This window comes from Prionailurus bengalensis, chromosome B2, assembly GCF_016509475.1.
Source record: "Prionailurus bengalensis isolate Pbe53 chromosome B2, Fcat_Pben_1.1_paternal_pri, whole genome shotgun sequence".
Lineage (NCBI taxonomy): Eukaryota > Metazoa > Chordata > Mammalia > Carnivora > Felidae > Prionailurus > Prionailurus bengalensis.
In genome coordinates this window covers 109,372,400-109,393,802 of record NC_057349.1, presented here as the reverse complement: position 1 = coordinate 109,393,802, position 21,403 = coordinate 109,372,400, and the positions used below count along the sequence as shown (strand labels likewise).

The window sequence follows — 21,403 nt, the reverse complement described above, 5'->3', positions numbered from 1 at the left end:
TGAAACGTGACTTATAAGTATTAATATATTTTATATACTAAAAAAAATTTTTTTTAATGTGTATTTTTAAGACAGAGCATGATCAGGGGAGGGGCAGAGAGCGAGACACAGAATCCGAAGCAGGCTCTGAGCTGTCATCACAGAGCCTGACATGGGGCTCAAACTTATGAACCATGAGATTATGACCTAGGCTGAAGTCGGATGCTTAACTGAGTCACACAGGCACTCCAATAAATTTTATATCTAAAATTATAGCAATATTATACACTGTCCAAAACTATTCTACTCCCTTTGAATGATTCAGTTGGGTGGGAGGGTGGGGTGTTAGGAATTTCTAAAATTTATTTTTTGTATTTTTCACAATGTCTTTAGGTATAAGATTCCTAGATCTATTTCATTCTTTTGTCATAGAGCATAACCACACTTAAATGGACTTTGTTCTTGGTCTTTTATCTCCAGGAGGCTCCAGTTTTAAAATTACATCATCCTTATCTTTTCATGCTTACTTTCTCTCATGTATGGATCTACCAAATTACTTAACATTACCTTATTTTAAGCTTTATCACACATATCACTAACCTTATATTCCAAATCCAACACTTATGTACTTTATCTTCTCTTAGTTGAATACCCAAAACTGTTATCAATGTTGCACTGAACCTAGCTAATGATGTTGTTTTTAAAGACTCCTGAAGCTTGTGAATCTTATTTGCCTAAATCATCAAAACTAATGGAAATGCCTTTGATAATTGTGAATAGATGCAATAAAAGTTTTAAAAATCACACAGGATATAGATTGCTCTCCTTATACTAAATTAAAACTTTATTGAATAAGGAACACTCTCCAGAACACATGATCTGATGGACAAGGTCTACATTACATGCAACGAAGCTGAACGTAACAGTAGTTTAACATGGGATGTCAAACCAATTAGTATTTTTCATTGTACAAAACTGTTTATGTAGCTGACACGCAAGAAGAAAAGTATGATGCTCTGCATTTTCATGAATCATCTCTGATGAGTTTTAAGAAGACATTTGAAGAAACTGGTAGATTTCTTTAGGGTAGATTTCAAATAAATTAGTTACATGTGTACTACTGAAACCTCTTGTCAACCTCTCTTGCATTCCAAATAAAGTCTTAGTGCAAACATCAAAGTTGCTGGTCACTCCAAAAGACTGTCAAACTCATAACAGAATACAAGTTCTGAACTAATGTGTATTAAGTAGGACAAAACCAAGGATACCAGTTACTGCGAAATTCATTTAGGCACACTTAAAAGCCCACTCTAAGCATTTCTTCTAAGTGTCTCACATTACTTACTAAAGCCTGTTTACAGTACTAAAATTCTATCATTCAAGCATTCATGATTACACTTCAGAAAAAGAAAATCATTCATTTCAGCAATAGCATTACTGCTATATTCTAAAAAAAAGAGAAAAAGGAAAAAAATCATAATTAACAATACCAGTATCCATAATAGGATACATGGGGAAAAAAAAAACCACTTAGGGGGGAAAAAAAGTGTGCTTTACTTGCACAGCAGGAATTATAGAATGTAAACACCATATTGGCCCACACCACAAAATCCATGAGAAAGGCTCAAATTTGAACACTGTGTATGCATTATTTTCAAATCTGTATTTGTGAGTTTATACTGCATCTGCTTGTACCAATATATGACGAATAAAACACACTCTTCCACACACTTACACATATAAGTGATTGTTAAATATTGAGCATGGCTTGCTTCCCTGACTCTAATTCAAAAAATGTTAAGTGACATCCCAACTGTTTTCAAAATGTTTATAGAAACCACTAAATGAATGTGAATAGTAGCTGAGGAATGATGAAACAGTGATGGCAGTTACATGTCACAACTAGATGTAAAAGAAATAATGTCCATATGACTGGCCGAGATTTGAAAATGCAATGGAAAGTCTCTTTCTGTGGGCCTTGTCTGGACTTTTAACTGATACCAAGAATAACAAATATAGTATCTCAAGCCCACTGACACCTGGAGGGTCAGGCCTAGAAAGCTTACCTTCAAAGTGCAAATTTTAACAATGGAATGTTTTAGCAGGGACATAAGGACAATCCTCCAACTTTTTCTTGATAAAAAGAAACAAGATGTCCAGGAAGCATTTTTTTTTTTTTTCCTGGTCAAAGTTATTTCAGTTTCATGGTAGAATAAAAAAAGTACTTATCCAAAAATATCACCCACTCTTTCACATACACAGAACTATTCTTAGGGGTGTGTGGGGGGAGAAAAAGCCCTTAGCTATGTATCACCTAATGCAACTTATATTTAGAACTACAGTTCTTTGAATCAACTACATTAAATACCAACATGTACCTCCCTTATCCCCTCCCTCTCCACCCACCTATCCCAAATACCCCCAATGAACCTAGGTATTCTAATGTCTTTGTTTTCTAAGCCTCATGAGGAAGGCTGTTGAGTACCACCTGCAATGGAACAAAATGAACACCTAAGGTGCACTTTCGACAGCACCTTTTCTCTTCTCCACAAGTGAGCAGAATCTCGATGCTCTCAAGCCTGGATCTAGATCTCCAGGTCATCAGGCCGAGGTCGGCTGCTGGCACGGCTGCTGGCTCTGCTGGAAGGTCGCTGGTCCACAATGGCTAGTGGTTGCAGTTCGTGCCCAGTAGCTAGTTTTTTGGAATTCTGGTTGTCATCAGGGAAATCAAAAGGCTGTGCATGGGAGTTGGAGATGGTGCTTCCTGCCTGCCCCATTCGATTTTGTTCTGCACTGTAATTAGCCCAGTTTTGCTCACTTGCTTGTTTGTTGTAATTGCGGCAGGAAGAATTGTTTCTGTCTCCGGTGACCAGCTTGTACCCAGGAGGAGACATGGGTGAGAGTGGAGCAGTTGGTGAGGAGCAGCCATTGAAGTAGGCATATTTTGGAGATCCACATTCTTTTGAGGGGCTCAGTGGGCCAGTGGTAGCATGGTAAGGATCGCTCTTCCCCTTCACACGATCCTTAACACCCTTGAAGAAGACATAGAAGAGTTCGATGATGTTCAAGGCAAGAGACACCAAGGACACTACCAGCATGAAGATGATGAAGATGGTTTTCTCTGTGGGACGAGAGAGGAAGCAGTCTACTTGATGAGGGCAGGGATCTCTTTTGCAGGTGTAAACGGCACTCAGGCTGAATCCATAGATGTACCACTGGATCAGCAAGAAGGCCACCTCAAAGACAGACTTGAAGAGGATGCTGATGATGTAGGTTCGCAGCAGGCCCCCTCGCATTTTCACCTTGCCGTGCTCTTCAATACCATACTTGAATTTCTTGATTTCAATCTGCTTCAAGTGCATCTCCACATTGACACCATCCGTTTGGGCAACTTTGAGTTCTTCCTCTTTCTTGTTCAGTTTCTCTTCCTTGCGCATCACGTAGAACACGTGAGCTAGGTACAACAGTGTGGGGACAGACACAAATATGATCTGGAGGACCCAGAAGCGTACGTGAGAGATTGGGAAGGATTTGTCATAGCAGACATTTTCACAACCAGGTTGCTGAGTGTTACAACGAAAGGCAGACTGCTCATCACCCCAGGCCGACTCAACCGCTGTCCCCAGTAGCAGGATTCGGAAAATGAAAAGGACAGACAGCCACACTTTCCCTCCAGCGGTGGAATAGGCTTGAACTTTGTCAAGGAGTTTGCCTAAGGCACTCCAGTCACCCATGTTGCCAGAGCACCACCTGAAAAGAAGCAGAAAGACAACTAAATGATCATAGACTGCAAATTATTAGTTAAAATGTATAACTGTTTTCAGTCAATAGTCAACATATTATTAAAGTTCTCATATCTTTCTAGCACACCCCTCCCGCCCCTGCCCCGCCAAAAAAGTGCAAACTCTTCCTGTCCCATTTTCCGCCTGCAAAGATGTCTCACAATTTTCTTGAAGTAAGGTAAGTCTTAGAAGCAACAGAGCCGATGTGCCTGGTAAACTGCAATCTTAACTGGCAAAGATGTTACTTGCTCAACCACTGCCCTACCATGTGACTTGAGAAACTGTCTATGCTAAGTGCCTCTGCTTATTTTATCCATCTGGTAAGTGACAATAGTTTTCGCCAGATAGGCTTGTATCTGGATGCATGCCTTAGCAAAATGCTGATGGATGGTATTCGAAAAGTATGGGTATTTAAGAACTGAAGTAAGAACACCCATGAACACATTTATACACAAGCTATTCCCAAACCTTAATGCTATTATACAGCATTTTATTCCTAACTACTCTGAAATGTTTCACCTTGCTATTTCAAGTGTAATTTGTGTATATTCTATATTACGGTCATTTATACTTCTGTTTCTTCTTAAGCAGTGATTTATGTGGTCCAAAAGTCTGTCTTCTTCCCAGAGAAAAGTATAGTGTACTAAAATACACCATTTTGACACACTGTCATTATATGCAGGGCACTTCTTTCAAAAAAGCAAAGAGTAAATAAATGCACATTACATTTCAAGTAAAAGTTCAATTTGTCTCACTCCTATTAGACCACTTTAAAGTGTTATCTCTAGCAAAAATGATTGGTTTTCATCTTTTGATTGCTGTAGACTTTCAAGTTCACTTACCAGGCTTTGGGCCCTCAGCCGATATACTAGATTTAACTTCCTATCAATAGCTAGGTATCTTAAGCCTAGCACTTCCCCATTGCTGGGGATGAGAAATAGATCCAACTCTGTAGAGATCTCAACATGGATCCCAAAAGTTATTTATATAATTCGATTGATACCTCTAACTGTCAATAGCTCCTTCATTTAACTGATGAAAGTTGAGCTCTTAGGGGTATAGGAAATATTTAACTATTACTAGAGCCACAAGACGACTTATGATCCCAAGGCCAAGGATTTCTAGGGCACCACACTAGTTTTAAAATTATAATAAAGCTGGATTAAGGCTAGAAATGTTCTCATGCTTTCATACAGTTAAGACTGCAAGGGCTGAAAGCTGGGAAGAAATGAGTAACATTACACGTGGCAGGCATAGAGAATACAGTCTAATTTTCACCAGAGTAGTAATTGGAGAGTTACAAAAGTAAGAAGTGCTCAAAGATTATTTAATAATCAAAAACAAGCTAAGCAAAGTCTTTCCAGGAGCTTCATAATAAATTTTAAACAGTGTAACTGAAAGTAGGATTATATAGGCTTCTTAGAAATAGAAATATGTTCATTATCTGAATATAAAAGCTTCTCATTGGGGCGCCTGGGTGGCGCAGTCGGTTAAGCGGCCGACTTCAGCCAGGTCACGATCTCGCGGTCCGTGAGTTCGAGCCCCGCGTCAGGCTCTGGGCTGATGGCTCGGAGCCTGGGGCCTGTTTCCGATTCTGTGTCTCCCTCTCTCTCTGCCCCTCCCCCGTTCATGCTCTGTCTCTCTCTGTCCCAAAAATAAATAAACATTGAAAAAAAAAAATAAATAAAAGCTTCTCATCTGGAATTGAACTATGAGCCACTTTCTCCTTGTAGGAAGTTAATGAAATCCAAGGGAGTCGTCTTCCCCACCATGCAACATTACAGTGCCATTTAATGCCTATCCCTCCAAGGGAAGTGAAGAAATGAAATGGAAATCTGGCTTGGGATTTCCCAGATGGAACAGAGAAGAGATGGCAGATCCGTAAAATGAAACTATGTGCCAGCTATCTAAATCAGCAGTCGATGGGTATCTTTGATGGCAACCCAAAGAATGCTGAAGGAAGACGGGGAAGTGGGTAGGCAGATCACAGAAGTAATGCTTTTCCAAGGGTCATTAAAAAGGGGGCTTCCCTTCCACTTTTGGGAAGGGCCATTTTAGATTCTGAAGTGACACGTTAGACAGTGAAACTGATGTATGGAAAGAGCAGTCAAAAAAGAACAAAAGGAAAACAAAAAACAAAAAAACAAAGACTTATAAGGTTACAAAAAGAGTTAGAGTCCAGGGGAGGCTCAAAGTGATAGGAGTAATTTAGCTTTGATGGACAGTTTAATGGTGAGAGAACATAGAAAAAAACCCTACAATTTAGCAGAAAATAGTACACTGGGAATGAAGAAGTACAGTCCATGAGGGTCAAACAAACAAAACAGAATTTTTGGAGCTATATCAGTAGATAGTTTCTATGTGATGATGTGTAAATTGGCCTTAATTCTGTTTGCAGAGAATTACAATATTTTGCCAGTGTCATCTGCTTTTGCTCAATACTCCAATTGCCGGGGGAAAAGGGGACCACAAAAACAATCAACTATAAAATGATAAACTGTCTGCAAACATCTCATCATACTCACCCAATGATGGAGCTCAAGACAAACTTAACATGTTTAGATATTACCAGGCACACTGAAAAGTTGTCATTTTGGTCAGTGCTTCATCATTATTCAAAGTAAAATATGATTATGTAGATGCTTGTGGAAATTAAGTACTAAGTTCCAGTACATATTATGGAAAATAAAATTCAACTTTCATGTAATTCTGAGATTCCCAAAAACAACCCCATAGTGCAACAGTATGTGAATTGGGTCACTGGGCAGTTCACTAGGTAATAGTTCTTTATTAATACACCAGCAACTTAATTGCAAAGTTGTCTTTTCTTTAAGCACCCACGCAGTTGTCATTTGCATTAATGAGTTTACTCTTTCATCTGAATAAGATGAATTATCCAATTGGACACCCAGTATCCTGTATCCTGTCATTACCACTCTCACAGAGACCATCAGGTAATGTTTAATGCGATGGCTTATAAGCTTGTGATTTTCAAGGAGAGGTAACAAAAATAGTTACTTTTTCCGGTAGTTGTTCACTTTGTTTTGAGTCAAAAGTTCTATCAACTAGTTGAACCTCTACCCCATTAGTATTTTCATTTTTCCAAATCTTAGTTAAAAAATTAATATTTTTTAAATAAAGAATGGGCATAATTATGTTTACTGAATCCCTGGCATTGATTTACAGACTGTATACCTCATTCATATTTACCATCATAAGACAGGTATATTCCTTATGTGATATAGGAGAAAAACACAGGAGCTGAGTGTACTTCATGTATATTCATGCCTTCACCTCTAGGTTCCCAAGCTGGGACTTTATATGTAGAATAAGGTCTAGGTTAAGGAGTTAATGCAAAATTTTCATTAGAAGCAAATGCTTGACAGCAGCTGGATCATCCTTGTCTTCTGTGTACCATGTCAGGTCAGGTCACATTTTTTCCCGTTGCTCTTTATGGCCCTCTAGACTAGAGGCCAAAAGCCCTGGGCATCCAAGCATGACCTCTCCAAGGACCCCCTGGACCCTCTGCAGTGGTTCCTGAACCACAATCATTTGGTAACATTTGTTGAAAATATACATTCCTGGCACTCACCAGCCTGACTTAATCTGATTGGGGGGTGAGGGGCAGAAGGGGAGTGCAGGGAAATTAGTTTTTGGTTTTGGTTTTTGGTTGGGTTTTTTCGGTGTTTATTTTCTTTTTTAAAACAAATGCACCAGGTGATTCTGAAGTTTCAGGCCAGGAGGCAAACAATGGTTCCTTGACATTTTTGCTGCTTATTCAAAATATTTAGGATTGGAGAAATGTTAGAAGAGCAGAAAGGAAAAGAAAATCTAAAAAGGCCAAAGGGGTGGTCCAGGATGAGGAGCAGAGGCTCTCTGGGCATCTGGGAACTGAGCTCCCCCTTCACTGAACCACCCTGCGTCACTCTACTTCCATCAGATGCTCCCCAAGAGCATAAAGATCCAAACACTTGATTCAAAATGAAAAGAAAGCTTCAATTTTAAATTACTTTTGAGTGTCCCTTTTGCCAGGCCCTTAAAAACAAATCACCATGCCAAAGCTGTAGTCAAGTCACTCCATGTCATTAATGCCCTAGTAATTGTTAGGAAAATTAGAAAATATTTTCATTTTGATTTTAGAGAATTTCACAAGTGACGGCTGTAATGAGTTTAGAGTAAGGACTTAAGTAAAGTTAAATAGGATTAAGAACTAAAGTGAGACTTGATATCGATCACCTTTCAGTGATTGAAAGTAAGCACTTAAAGGAAAAATAAAATCACACGGGCTAAAAATGTGTAAGAAAATGACTATCGAAGTGCCTGATAAAAATCATTTCATAGATTTATCTGGGGGAAAGGGTAATGCAGTGTGTGTGTTTAATATACTAAGACCAAAAAATTTTAAGCCACTCAAGCTAAAATGTAAACGCTCCTGAGGTTTTAAACTTTTGTAAGAACCCCTGTCCCTTGCAGTAAACGTCCTTGACTGAGCTCAGTTGCGACCATTCCTCTACAGTCACAACAGCCAGATGTTCTTTGGTAATATTCATATCCACACATAATTAACATAACTCACATTCATACTGTCAGCAAATACTATAGGCTTTATCTTCCCCCAAAACCCAGACTGATGGAGTCTCCCCACCACTTAGCCTGATCTCAGCCATCATCACCTCCTCAGGTTTCAGGTCACTAGCCTAGTCACCCTGCTTGCCAAACTATTCTCCTCCAACAGCCAGCCAATCTTGAAAGAAAAACTAACAAGTTGATCTGCCTTGATCAGCTCTGCTGTCTACGCGGTTCACCTTGTCACATCTGTAGGTCTCAGTTCTGGTCTCACTTCATCAGCCAGCCCTCCAGTCCTGTCACTTCCTATTTCCCTTTGTCCTGTTTTTGTTTCTTTAATGGTCTTTAGCTCTACTTGACAGGTTTTATATGTATTTACCTGTCTGTTGTTTGTCTCTCTCCAGGACAAGGACTTATTACCGTCTGCTTTCTTCAATCAGAATGCAAGCTCCACAAGGGGGTTTGTTCACTGTGGTCTCCACAGTACCCAAAAAGGCACCAGGTTCCATTCACCAGTCTTGTTGTTTACTACCTCTTTGGGATTCTCTTACATATATCCCAAACTTCTGAAGTTTCAAACTAATTTTTTCTTTACATTAGTTTCATAGTATTTAAAAAAAAAAGTACTGTCAGCATCTCATATGCAGACATTAAATTTTCAAGTGATAATTGTTAAAACAGAAAACTGTCTGTTGAAACAATATGCTTCAAATGACTCCTGAGCAAGCAGTAAGGACTGATGTAAGTAAAAATGTTCCTTAACAAAGAGCTTCTTGAATTTATTACACAGCACAGTAATTTGGGATTCTTGCAGAACTGCGTCAGGTATCAGAGATGTTTATTCAGTCTATTATGTTGTTACAGGTTAAGATATTAAACAACAAACTTGTGTTGTCATCCCCCTTCTGCTGTATTCTCACTCTGTACACTATGTGGTGAGAATAAATAACACCACAGTGCCGAGAATAAATAACACCATAGTGTCTTGCCTGTTTAAACTTGTTTTTACTTTAAGAATGACAAATCTTGAGGTAGGGCTGGGGCTCTGAAGGGGAAGAGCAGCAGCTGATATTAACCCTGGTTCACATAACACCTCTAAGTAGCCTGAGTCTATGCAGGCATTCAATGATTTGAATCCAGTACCATGGTAAATATTCCCAGTTCATTAAATAATACACAACCTTTGCTTCCTCCTATCTGCAGGATTAGCCTAACTCTGTAGTGTATCAAACCTATTCCATTTAAATACCTATTCTATTTAAAAAGAAGCATACCATTATATTTCCTCAGCTTTCATGTGAGCAGAGAACTGTGTAGTTTTGGGGGGACAGGGGCTACAAGACTTTCTTTCCTTGGTTCCCTCTTCACCACATAGTCAACCTACATCAGCCTCCATAGAACAATGAGATGAGATAGGGGTTGAGGGACTCCAAAGATAGTATGATACCTATCACATAGAGATACCCTCTCCCGCCCCCCCCCCCCCCAGTTCAATGGCTACCACTCAACTCCCCCACTAACAGGAGTGCCTCATGGTCACTTTAGGGATGCCAGAAGAAAAACCTTAACCAAGTCAGAAGCTGCAAGCTGAAAGCCATGTTCTTCTACTGTGAGGTGACAGACAAAACAAAACACAACTTCTATAAGTTCTTGGTGTTCTCCTCCACTTACCTCCAAATTGACTATTTTTATTGAATAGCCTGGTTATTTTGTCATCACATAAATACACCATTAGGGTACTCACAAGTGTATTGATTAAGAACAGTCTGTTTTCTTCAGTAAGCACTGAATAAGATAACTCTTGCACTTGAAAGCTCATAGTAAGAGCTAATAAAGTTTAGCTAGTATTCTTTAAAAGATCTTTAGATATAGATATAGCTCATTTATTTTATCTTGGAGTATTTTTTTTAGCAAAATAGCAGCTAGGAAATGATTAACATTTTCCTAATGGTAATCAATTAGTTTTTAAGATGCTCTTGTAATGATTACAATATTGCTATTTTAGCAATTCCCTACAGATCTAGAAGGAAGAATTTACCCTTTATCAGCTGTTAGGGAAAAAAAGAAAAAAATCATGAAGAACATCTCCTGTCTTTGTTTCTATTTGAAGGCATCTTCCTCAAATAATTAAAAGAGCCATATTCTATAGAATGTATCTAGCTCACAGAAGTTGCTTTAAAAAAACAAAAAACAAAAAACCCCCATTCCATTTCTATATTACTCTGAATTTTAAACATTCCATAAAATCTGTATTTTCTAGAAATTACTTAGAAAGCTAGGGAAATTCGAATATGGACATTATGGAAAATTTTAAGGCTAAAGCCATTGATATACATATCTCACCATGGTTTGTGTTTTCATTTTGGCAAAAAATAATATGTACATACATAAATGGTGAATTTAGACAGGCAAAGTGAAAAATTTAGGTAGTTATCACAAGGATCCAAAAAACAAAACAAAACAAAACAAAACCCCACACAACCACCACCACAGAATTCACACAATTAACCTCCCATGAAGGAAAAAAACTCTGGGGATTTTTTTTAAACTGGACTTACCTATATTGAATATTGACCTTAATCATAAACACTAGATAACTACTTTTCCCTTCAGAGCTGAACTGGTATCTGTGGATAAGCTCCAACAATCTATTCAAACAACCTAGAATCTTGGAGGGAAGTCAGAACAGGAAAGGTGGAGTACAAGGTATTAATCACTGGTGACTTTCCTATCATTCTCTTCCCTCGGGTATCATATATAAAAGGCTCTGAGACTTCATACCAAGCTACACCTCTGGATATTATAAAAGAAAGGAAGGAATGCACTGTATCATGAGTTTCCATCCTTCTCTATGCAGGAATTGGAAACATCTAAGTAAGAAAACAACTTTCAATATCTGAAAACGCACCCGTTAAAGATGCTTGCTAGAGAGTATCTTTGGAACCTTGTTTCCCGGAGTCAGCAATGAAGGAATCACACGGGAAAGGCTGAGAAATCCAGTGGATGGGGCAGCTGTGGTGATAAATTCTAAAAGGCATTAGAAAAATGTGGAACCTGTTTAAAATGTGAAGAAAGTAGGAGCACAGCAGTACCACTGCATTTTCCACGCAAAGGACAGGTGACAGCTATACCCCTGACTTTGGGAAGTACAAAGCATCACATACATTGCCAGGACAGAATGTACTCCTGTTACTGGTATAATTTCCAGTCAATTCGGCCTACCTAGAAAAATTACACTTCCGAGTTATTTTCTAACCAGTTTATTTCATTATGTGAAATGGAATTAATGAGACTTCTGCATTAATACAGGCTTTTATTTTCAACAATCTTCGTACAGAAAGTAAAAATCAGGCTTCCTTAAGAAATATCTATTCTTCAAATTGCAACGGGGCACTTGGTGATCAAGTGTGCCCAATTTTCCGGGGGGGGGGGGAGATTAAGCATGTTTTTACTACTAACTTGGTTCGTGAAGCAAAAGAAATTAAACTCATTTCCAAATAAAACCAAATCTATTTTACCAACAATTTATAGGTCTCCTCTTCCCACCCCCACTTAGCACTTGTAAAGAGAGATACACACTTGCCCCAGGGTGAGGGTGAGTGTGAGGCTGGTCAAGGGGAGATTATGATAAACTTTATCAGAAACGCTCAGTAAACATTTGGATGCCTAAGTGGATTTATGGGCAATCGCTGCTCGGAACTCAAGGTTTGAGTTTCCGAATCCTGTACTGATTCGCCTCTGGACACGTCATTAGCTCTTTCCTCATTTCATTATCCTCCCCCCGCGCCCCCCCTTCCCATTCTTGGGAAGTTTCGAGAACTTGCAAGAGTTACAAGTGCAATATGAGCACGGTAATTCCCGAGGTACTCAGACTGCTTTACCAACGTTTACACAGTAGGACTCAGAAAAAAAGGGGAGGGGGGGAGAGGGAAGGGAAATTGGATTGACACGTTTAATTGAATTAATCGTTTGCTCTTCTTTTACCATTTGGCACGCAGTCCATCTGCCCCCGCTCTGCTCCCCCTCCCCTTCCTTTTCAGTGGCGGAACGAGGACCTGCGCTCGGTTTGGCCGGTAAGGATTTCAGGGAAATGTCTTAGCAAACCTCTCCAAACCCCGGAGCTCGGGCAGCGCAGGAGCCCGGAGCGAGCCCGACAGATGCTAAGATGGCAGAGGCGCCCCGCGCCACCCCCCCCCCCCACCCCGCCCCTGGCCTCCGCAGAAGCTTTCATTTTTATTTGCTTTTCAGCATTCGCCGGTGCAAATACTTCAAACTGTAGGGTCGCACTAAGAATTTAAACTAATTACTTTGGCCTGTGAAGTGTGAACAAAATCCTTAGCAAGCACCAAAATGCATGGTTGCATTTCTGGATAACAGAATGTGTTACCAATAGAGCATTTAAGGAACTGAACCCTTTAAAATAACAAATCAACATAATCACTGCCTACTGGCAGCACCCAAGCTGCTCCAACCCAAAGTCGCTCCAGAGCTCTTAAGTCTGTTACAGGTTCGGACGGACGTAAGAGGGGCATGAGTCGGGGGGGGGGAGGGGGGAGAGGGCGGCTAGCTCCCTTAAGGCGATGTTTAAGAAATTTTATTTTATTTCATATTCTTTCTAAGAGTTTCAGTGTTAGGAGACGGTTTTGAAAATGCACCCTGGCATTCACTTTTTTCTAAAAGTTTCTTCCCTTCAAATGCTTTGTGAGTAACCACCCATTCAAGGGATTTCATCTGCTGAATTGCCAACGTGGTCGAGTAAAAAAGGTGCTTCTCCTAGGGTCTCAAATCTTTCCAAAGTGGTTGCTAACATAAAGTAACTATTTGTTTTAAAAACCTCAATATTACAACTCTGATTTTTATATCTTTTTGTTTACTGAGGAAAATTCTAGGAAGGGACCACGTGGAAGTCAAGTAACCGCAAGGTCTTAACAAAGCACTTTGTTAAGAAGTTTGCTTTGCAGGGCTATAGAACATCAATCAAGATTTACATATGAAAAAGCACATAGTGTAGAATTCTATAGCAAGCACGCTAAGCAAATTTGCACTTTGATTTTTGTGATGTTGTCAGTCAAATCCCCAACCCAGGCCAACCCCCCCCCCCCAAGTTACAAAGCACCTAGACTATTATCGACTCCAGAAAAAAGAAAAATTATACTCTAAAATGAAGAACCAAATATCCAGTAAACTAGTGCTTCATTCCAATTGGAAAAGTTTGAATCTTATTTTACCTGTTGCATTGTTAGGAACTTTTCAACAGTCATGAAAATAAATACTGAACGCTCAGTTTTAAATTTAAAACTACAGACACATTTTCAAGTTCACCATTCCATTTACAGTACCATATCAAAGCTCCATTTAATACATTTTCAAACTTTAGAAAACTTTTACTTAGAAAAAGAAACGAACAGGTAAAGTATTTTTTTAACTTACTCTTTCTCTTAAAAGAAGTAGGCACGCCAAGTGATTGAACTCCTTGGAGGATGAAGTAAAATGAAAAAGCAAGTTCAGGCACTCAGACCTGTCTATTTAAAGTTTAAAAGTCTGCTGCTGCTTGGTACTTTCTTCACTCCTTCCCCCTAATGAAAGAAAAGTGCTGATACCTCGTAAAAGCTTTTTTCTAATTGGAGCACAGAGCTTTTAAAAGTTTCAAGCCACTGACTCAACGAGGAGGAGGGGCTGAAGAAGGGGAGGGGCAGAGGAAAGGCGGGGAGGAGAGTGGAGGGGAGGCCGGTGAACGTGGAAGGGTTGGGGAGAAAAGGCACTGAGGAATAGCCAGGTTGAGATCAAGTTGTAGTTTAAATTTGCTGACGAGAAAAATGGAAGAGCATTAGAGGCGTGAATGTCACTACTTGTAGTTAGTCTTTATAGATAGCAATTACTGGTTTTAGTTAGTGCTTGTTTCACCAAAAGTCCAGGGATAATAAAAAGTTCTCTATTTTATAATATTACAGTCTTTTCTAAAATTATATATATTGCATATTTTGTGTTGCAGTAAATAAAAATGGTGGAACAGAGTATAGCCAGTGCAGACTTGTTTCATATTGGCCAAGGTGTGTGAAGTTAAAGGTGGGTGTGAGTTATTTGATGATCTAATTCCTTTCCTCTTAAGTGGGGACAATTAACAAAGGAAATGGTGGGATGGGAGACAGACATTGCAAAAATGAATATACATGGTGGTATGCTCATCCTAAATCTACCTTCCAACCCCCCTCCCCCAACTGCTTTGAATTTTTTACTCTTTCCTTCAGTGTAGCAAAAACTATATTTATAACTGTATTATATATAAAATATTTTAATTTTGAAATTGTGGTATCTGACCTGTATCAGATCTTTGAGGAACTGAAAATTTATAGTATCTCAGTCCCATTCATGGCAACACATTAAAAAATCAATATCTTCTGTAGTGAGATGTCAGGATTTTTTTTAATGAAGTATTCATATGATAAGTTGGCATTAAGTGGGTCCCCAAATTATTGACCCTCCTGATGACCATCTCCCTCTCCTAAACGCACTGTAGAGTTTTCTGCCCAATGACAGTAAAGCTGTGCATATAATTTTTGTGTATGTGCATAGAATTTTTATGTGATTTTCCTCCACTTCCATGGCCTTCCCTCTTTGGCGCTCTGCATTAATGTTTATAATAACCTGAGTCATGTTGCCTCATTCTTAGAGTGGGTAGCTCTTTTGAGGACTCCCCAGATGCCATACCAGAGGGCTGCGGTAGGACAATTCCCCATAAACAGGCTTCAGTGATGCTCCTGAAGTTGGGCAGGGAAATCTCTTGGCCATTATTTTCTGGAAACAAAGCAAACTCATCCAGCCTTGATATTCCTTACTGTTTTCTCAGTAATACAAATACCAAGAAAAAGGAGATGAGAAATATTTCTTGACAGATACATTTCCCTAAATATACTTTCATTAAAATGATTAGAAAACACCTTTTGAAATATTGTAGTTTTAAGACACAATTTTACTCTCGTTTGTTGGGCTATACTATTTCCAAGTGTACATTTTCTTTAAGTTAAAGAAGGGAAATAAAGAAATTGAAATCTAACTTTCTTGTCTCCAAGGTCAGCAGCCCATGAATATGTTTTGGTTTTGTATTTATATTGTCCTTTCCTTTAAATGAACCTAAGGTGTTGTCCTAACTAAAAATTATTTTATTCAATTCAGAACACATTCTGAATTCTATTATAAGAAAATCTGTTTTCCTCTTGAAAAAAAGAAACCTATGCTTCATTTAGTTTACATAACTATGTGTTTTACCTTAGTGAAATTGTTTATCAAGTACAATTATTACTGAATTTGTCCATTTTATTTAAAAAATTTATTAAAATGCTAATTCAGAATTAGTTTCATGACAGAACAATTATGATTATTTTATAACAGGGTTTTTTAAATGAAAAATTATGATCTTTTTCAATTATGTTTTGTTAGGCATATGAAAGAATATTGATGTCTAAGTATTCTGCTACCTTTTCTTCTTAGTCTATGCCTCTATGACCAACTTGAAATAAGACTAAAGAACTTCTTTATATATTTAAAAAAAAAAAAAACTTCTTTATACAAAATTAAGTTATTCACGGATATCACTTGAACCATTTTCTAAGCCAAAAAGATTAGCTAAAGCATGAGCCAGTAATTAAATATTCTTTTAACATATGGAATATACTATATCTCTTATCTCTAAAATTATTTTCATGTGATCCTTCATAAAAGACACGCTATGTGATTTTCTCTTCTTTTGGAATAATTCTACCAAAATGTGATCCAATAAGTAATAATACTCAAGGGGCATTGCGTTACTATGGATGGCTTCCCTGTTAGAACACCAACAACGCAGTTTTCTCTCATGAACACCTACCAGCATCTCCAAATGCCTGGTAGTAACTCCTATTATACTTCGTACTCTAGCAGTGCTGATGAGTTACATTTTGAACCATAATGTACTTTTATACAGAATCTCACTTATCTGATCTTAGAATCTTGTCTCAATTGAAATGTTTTGTAAAAAATTGTGGGACAGGTTTTTTTAAAATATGTTTTTCTCAAATTCTCAGAAATATTAATGCCATTTCATTAATATAAACACTGACTTCCCAGCACCACATCTTCTGAGATTGCCAGGTCTTGTCTCTGCAGAAGAAATGGATGCACTCTGATTTGCTAGTCAGGCAATACTGCTCTTAAGGGATGAGGGACAGTCATTTACAGTTCCTGTCATCTGCATGGCTTCTTTAGGCCCCACCATGGGCCAGGGCTTAGAGCCTACTTTATCCATGTTGCCCTGTGTGTTGAAAAATGCACATTATTGGCACAGTGGCAAGCAGACTCTTATTCAGAACTGTGAAAAGGATTTCTTAATACGGGAGCCAAATGTATTTTTGGATATTTACCTTTGTTCCTAAATACCAGTTTCTGAAATTTTAAGAGATGAATGGATTCGTTTTTAAGCACTTTCAATGCCTATCTCACATAAACTGTGGTGGATTACTCACTTCAATGAGTAGCATAAACATTCAAAAGTAATTGATGGCTGTAGATTGGAGACTAGTAAAGAGAATATGGTAATGGTAGGTGAGTGAGTTATAAGAAGTTGAACTAGGGTTCTAGGAGTAAGAAAGATAAAGGGAAATCAAATTATCAGAGCTTAATGACAGATTGAATGAGGAGAACAAGGGAAAGAAGGTATGGAAGCAGAGACTGGAGTTTTGATTGGGAAAATGTTGGTAACAAAAAGAAGTCTGGAGGAGGAACTGATTTGCTGAAAGAGATGTAATGATTTTGGCTTGGAATATTTTAGCATGAAGAAGTGAAACATCTAAGTAAAGATATCTCACTGGCAATTTAAAACATGGGCTAGGAGTTCAGGTTAAAATTGTTGTAAGATTTGGTTTTATACTCATAGAATTGATGTTTGAAACAACAGGTATACATGAGATTACCAAGAGATATGATGATTTGGGCTAAGTGCCAAAAAGCACACACACAGCCTGAGTGGATTTCCAAATAAATAGCTTAAAAAAAGAGGCAATGTAGAATCTGGGAAAGAGAAGGGTATTTAAAATGACCACAGGGGGTTATTTGTAAGGAAAATATCACTTGAGTACTGGGGAGGGTCTCAACTTTGAACAAAGGACAGTTATTCCTTTAAACCAACAGTGAATGCAGAACACGGAGGGAAAAAATATACACATTTTGAGGTGAAGAGTATGAGCATTAGGAAGCTGGGGGTTGAAGATAATTTTTCAAGGTGGTGAGGTTATCAGCTGACTCCAAATGAAGAGCAAATTGAGCAGAGTTGAAGTTTGCCATACCTCTGGGGGATTCTGAAGACAGCTGTAGATGAATAAAAAGATTATCTAAGACTGGGAGGGTCTAGGATGATTAAGGAGTAAGATGGCATTGTTTTATCGCTTTCCTTTCTTTAGCATCAGAATAATCCCTTCTATGCACCAAATTTCCATTTTATCTAACATTTATTGGACAGTAAGGAAGTAGAAAAAGTTAATTTGAACCTCAATAGTATGCAAGTTCTACCTCAATTGGTAAAACCAGCCTTAAAATGTGCTTTTAATGTGACTGTTGATCAATCATGTTTCCTTTAGAGTAACGAAAATTTCCCAACATATTTGCTGACTTGAGCTAGAATCCGTTTTCAATAGTTAGAGTTCTGGGGTCTGACAATTGGCTTCATAACTCCAGAGAATTCACTTAGCCTAGACTTGCTTCCTATTTATTTAGCATTCTGTCATCCTTGAGAGAGATTTAAGGATCAAAGTTGGTCTCAACTTGGGTAAAATCTGAACTTATTCTGTCAGATAGCCCACACCTATCTTCAAGTGAATCTTACTGTGAGGCTACACACACAAAAAGATTTGTCAAGGGAAGAATTATTTTGTTTTGTTTTGTTGTTTAATGGGAAAGAGCCCCAGCCAGTAGATAAATATGTCTTTGGCTCCACCTTCTGTACAAAGTGAAAACGAACATCATCAGGAGTAACGTAAATTATTTAATACTTCCACTTCAAAAAAAATCACCTTTTTAAAAATTAAGCTTAATTTTATGATCATTTGTGAATGTTTATATTCCTTCAGCAAATATTTCCTATGTCTGAGGAACTATGCTAGTAAGGATGTTTTAGTTATGCATTGAAAACAAAAACAGTATTAGGTTGAATTCATTCAGCTTTATGGTTTGAGTTTTCTTTAATTGAATTTTGAAAAAAGAAGCAAATAATGCTTGGGTAAAAAATATTTATATTTTAAGGAACGTGTTCTATTCCTCTACGTTCTACAGGGGGTTGCTATTTTTAAGCATCCTATTAATGGCACACCCACTTAAAAAAATTAATTACCAGGAGCAAAGCTAGAGGTTTTGTATCTGAAACTACTGATTTAGCACATATGCTAGTTTACGTTAAGGAGACACAATAAAGCATTTGAACAGACTGACAATTGACTGCTCTAACAAACTTAAATCAGCTAAATATCATCTAACAAATGAGAAAATATATTTTAGGGCAAAGAAAATGAACATTATTTCATTAATTAAAAATCATTCATCAAAGTAGTTATCTCATCAACATAATCATTCACCATCGTTTTATATTTGGCATTGTACTAAATGCAATGGAATTTTGGAGAACAGAGAGAATATTTTATAAGTGCAGGTGATTCCTTTATATGAAAAATGTTTGCAAACGATCAAGAGCATAAACAAACACATAGTTATAATAACAATTAATGCCCAAAATTATTTGTATGTGTGTTGAGTTGATGCCAAAGGAAAGGAAAAGACTTAGCATTGCTTCAGAAGTCAGCTGAGATAAAAATTCCCAAATGAAAAATTTATATGCTTGGTTATAGCACCACTTACCAAAATCATTAAAATATCTTTCTGTTGTATGTTTAAGTGCACAGGGAAAGGTACCTATGGGCAGCTTTAGATAGTACATGTCCTTTATGGACACCACCAAATTTAATAGAGTCTTCATTTAGGATAGTATGAAACAACACAATTATCTATAAGAAATTATGCATGATAGTAACTATAAATTCTATATGTAGTAAAAATATTACAGCCCACAAAGCTCTAAGGATACAAAATTAAACAAAAGACCTTAAGACAGCCTCCAGTTTTCTTATTAATTAATTATTTGCTACTGGAAATGAATAGTACTTTAGTGTCAGATGGTTACTGACATAAAAACAAGGTCCAAAACTATTGTAGCAAATTTAATAAGTTTTCAAGGCTTAGGTGACTTTTTAAATTCTTGAAGATTCATGTAGTCACCTACAACAAAACACTAGAGGTCAGAGCCAGCCCAATATAAAGTCAGAATATTACCACCCAGTGAAGTATAGCTTAAAGACCTTCAAAACTCTTTCAGACCAAAATCATCTTCTCTAGCCATTCACTCTGAAGGCTAGATTTTCCACCATTAAAGTTCTACCTGTGGATTAAGACATTAGAGTCCTTAAATAGGTGGCAAGGTACCTATGGGCAATTTAACAAAAATTAACTTACCATTGTGATATATGAAGAGAGCTTTAAATATCTGGGAATATAAATTTTTATGGAAATAAGCAGTCAAGAGATCTACAAACTGACCTAAACCAGTTTGGTTGTGCACAACTTCTGTGCTCTTTTTGGCATATGATTAGTGGCCATCACAAAAGATTGAGGTGTATTAAGGCTACTCTCCTGTGACATTAGTGCCAGATGAAAATAAAACAAGCTTTTAGACCAAGTTCAGCCTCAGGTTTACGTACTTATTTAATAAGCACTTATTAGTAAGCAGGCACTAAGCATTTTGTATAACTTGTTTAATATTCTCCAGGAAGTCCCAACTCTCTTCTTTGTAGGTGCTGAGCCCACTACTTCACATGAAAAGAAGTGATGATATTTCAGAAACAGCATACATATTGTAATACAAAGACTTGGTAACCAGATATCTTCCAAACCAATGAATGGACACAGAACAAAGGGTCAAGTTACTGGTTTCTTAAATCCTGTTCATGCTAAATTACAGCCAATGTACAGATGTTGAATACCACTAATTTCCCCAAGGGGAGCCTATGTTTAGCATTCATTTTGCGGATTAATAAACCACTAATTTCACTAGTGAAAATCTGTATCTGACATTTGGGATGCTAATTAACAAATGTCTCATGTATTTTAAGAACATGGATACAGCAGCACTTGTAGTTCTCTCTGAGGTCGGCTTTCTGATGTGTATTTGCCACCAAGACCCCTAGAACATGAATTCTTGATAATAAAATTCTTTCTTTCTTTCTTTCTTTCTTTCTTTCTTTCTTTCTTTCTTTCTTTCTTTCTTTTCACACATTTTTTTAAAGTCTATTTATTTTTGAGAGAGAGAAACACAAGCAGGGAGGGGCAGAGAGAAAGGGAGACACAGAATCCGAAGCAGGCTCTAGGCTCTGAGCTGTCAGCACAGAGCCCAATGCAGGGCTCGAACCCACAAACCGTGAGATCATGACCTGAGTCAAAGTGGGATGCTTATCCGACCGAGCCACCCAAGCACCCATGCTGATGTTTTAAAAAGTGAATTATAGACATCATAAAACAGGGAAACTATGCTTGCTTAGTTTATTATTTAGTATACTAGATTTAATATACTAGAATTTAGTATACTAGAAGATGGAGTTACCTTTTGGATGCCTGGTGGTAAGAGGGGAAGAGAAAGCCAGGAGTTCGAAGGAGATACCAGAAGAATTGGGGGGTATTAAGAACACATAGGGAGGGGCGCCTGGGTGGCGCAGTCGGTTAAGCGTCCGACTTCAGCCAGGTCACGATCTCGCGGTCCGGGAGTTCGAGCCCCGCATCAGGCTCTGGGCTGATGGCTCGGAGCCTGGAGCCTGTTTCCGATTCTGTGTCTCCCTCTCTCTCTGCCCCTCCCCCGTTCAAGCTCTGTCTCTCTCTGTCCCAAAAATAAATAAACGTTGAAAAAAAAAATTAAAAAAAAAAAAAAAAGAACACATAGGGATATTTTAAAAATTTTACCCTTGAATGGTCCCATCTCAAGAAGTTCCGAATTTACTCCTAAAAAAAGG

The 21,403-nt window shown here is 38.0% G+C and overlaps 1 protein-coding gene across 1 annotated transcript; it reads right to left on the bottom strand.

Moving 5' to 3' along the window:
- Positions 1–800: 800 nt before the first annotated feature.
- On the bottom strand, positions 801–13,993 carry GJA1 (gap junction protein alpha 1). Its single transcript, XM_043592223.1, has 2 exons — positions 13,758–13,993; positions 801–3,729 (listed from the first exon to the last, which is right to left on the bottom strand). The coding sequence occupies exon 2, from the start codon at positions 3,711–3,713 to the stop codon at positions 2,565–2,567; it is 1,149 nt and encodes a 382-aa protein (XP_043448158.1). The 5' UTR covers positions 3,714–3,729; positions 13,758–13,993; the 3' UTR covers positions 801–2,564.
- Positions 13,994–21,403: the final 7,410 nt, after the last annotated feature.

Bases quoted from the DNA above. Each gene is read 5' to 3' on its own strand.
- GJA1 (XM_043592223.1), bottom strand. From the start codon at position 3,713: ATGGGTGACTGGAGTGCCTTAGGCAAACTCCTTGACAAAGTTCAAGCC.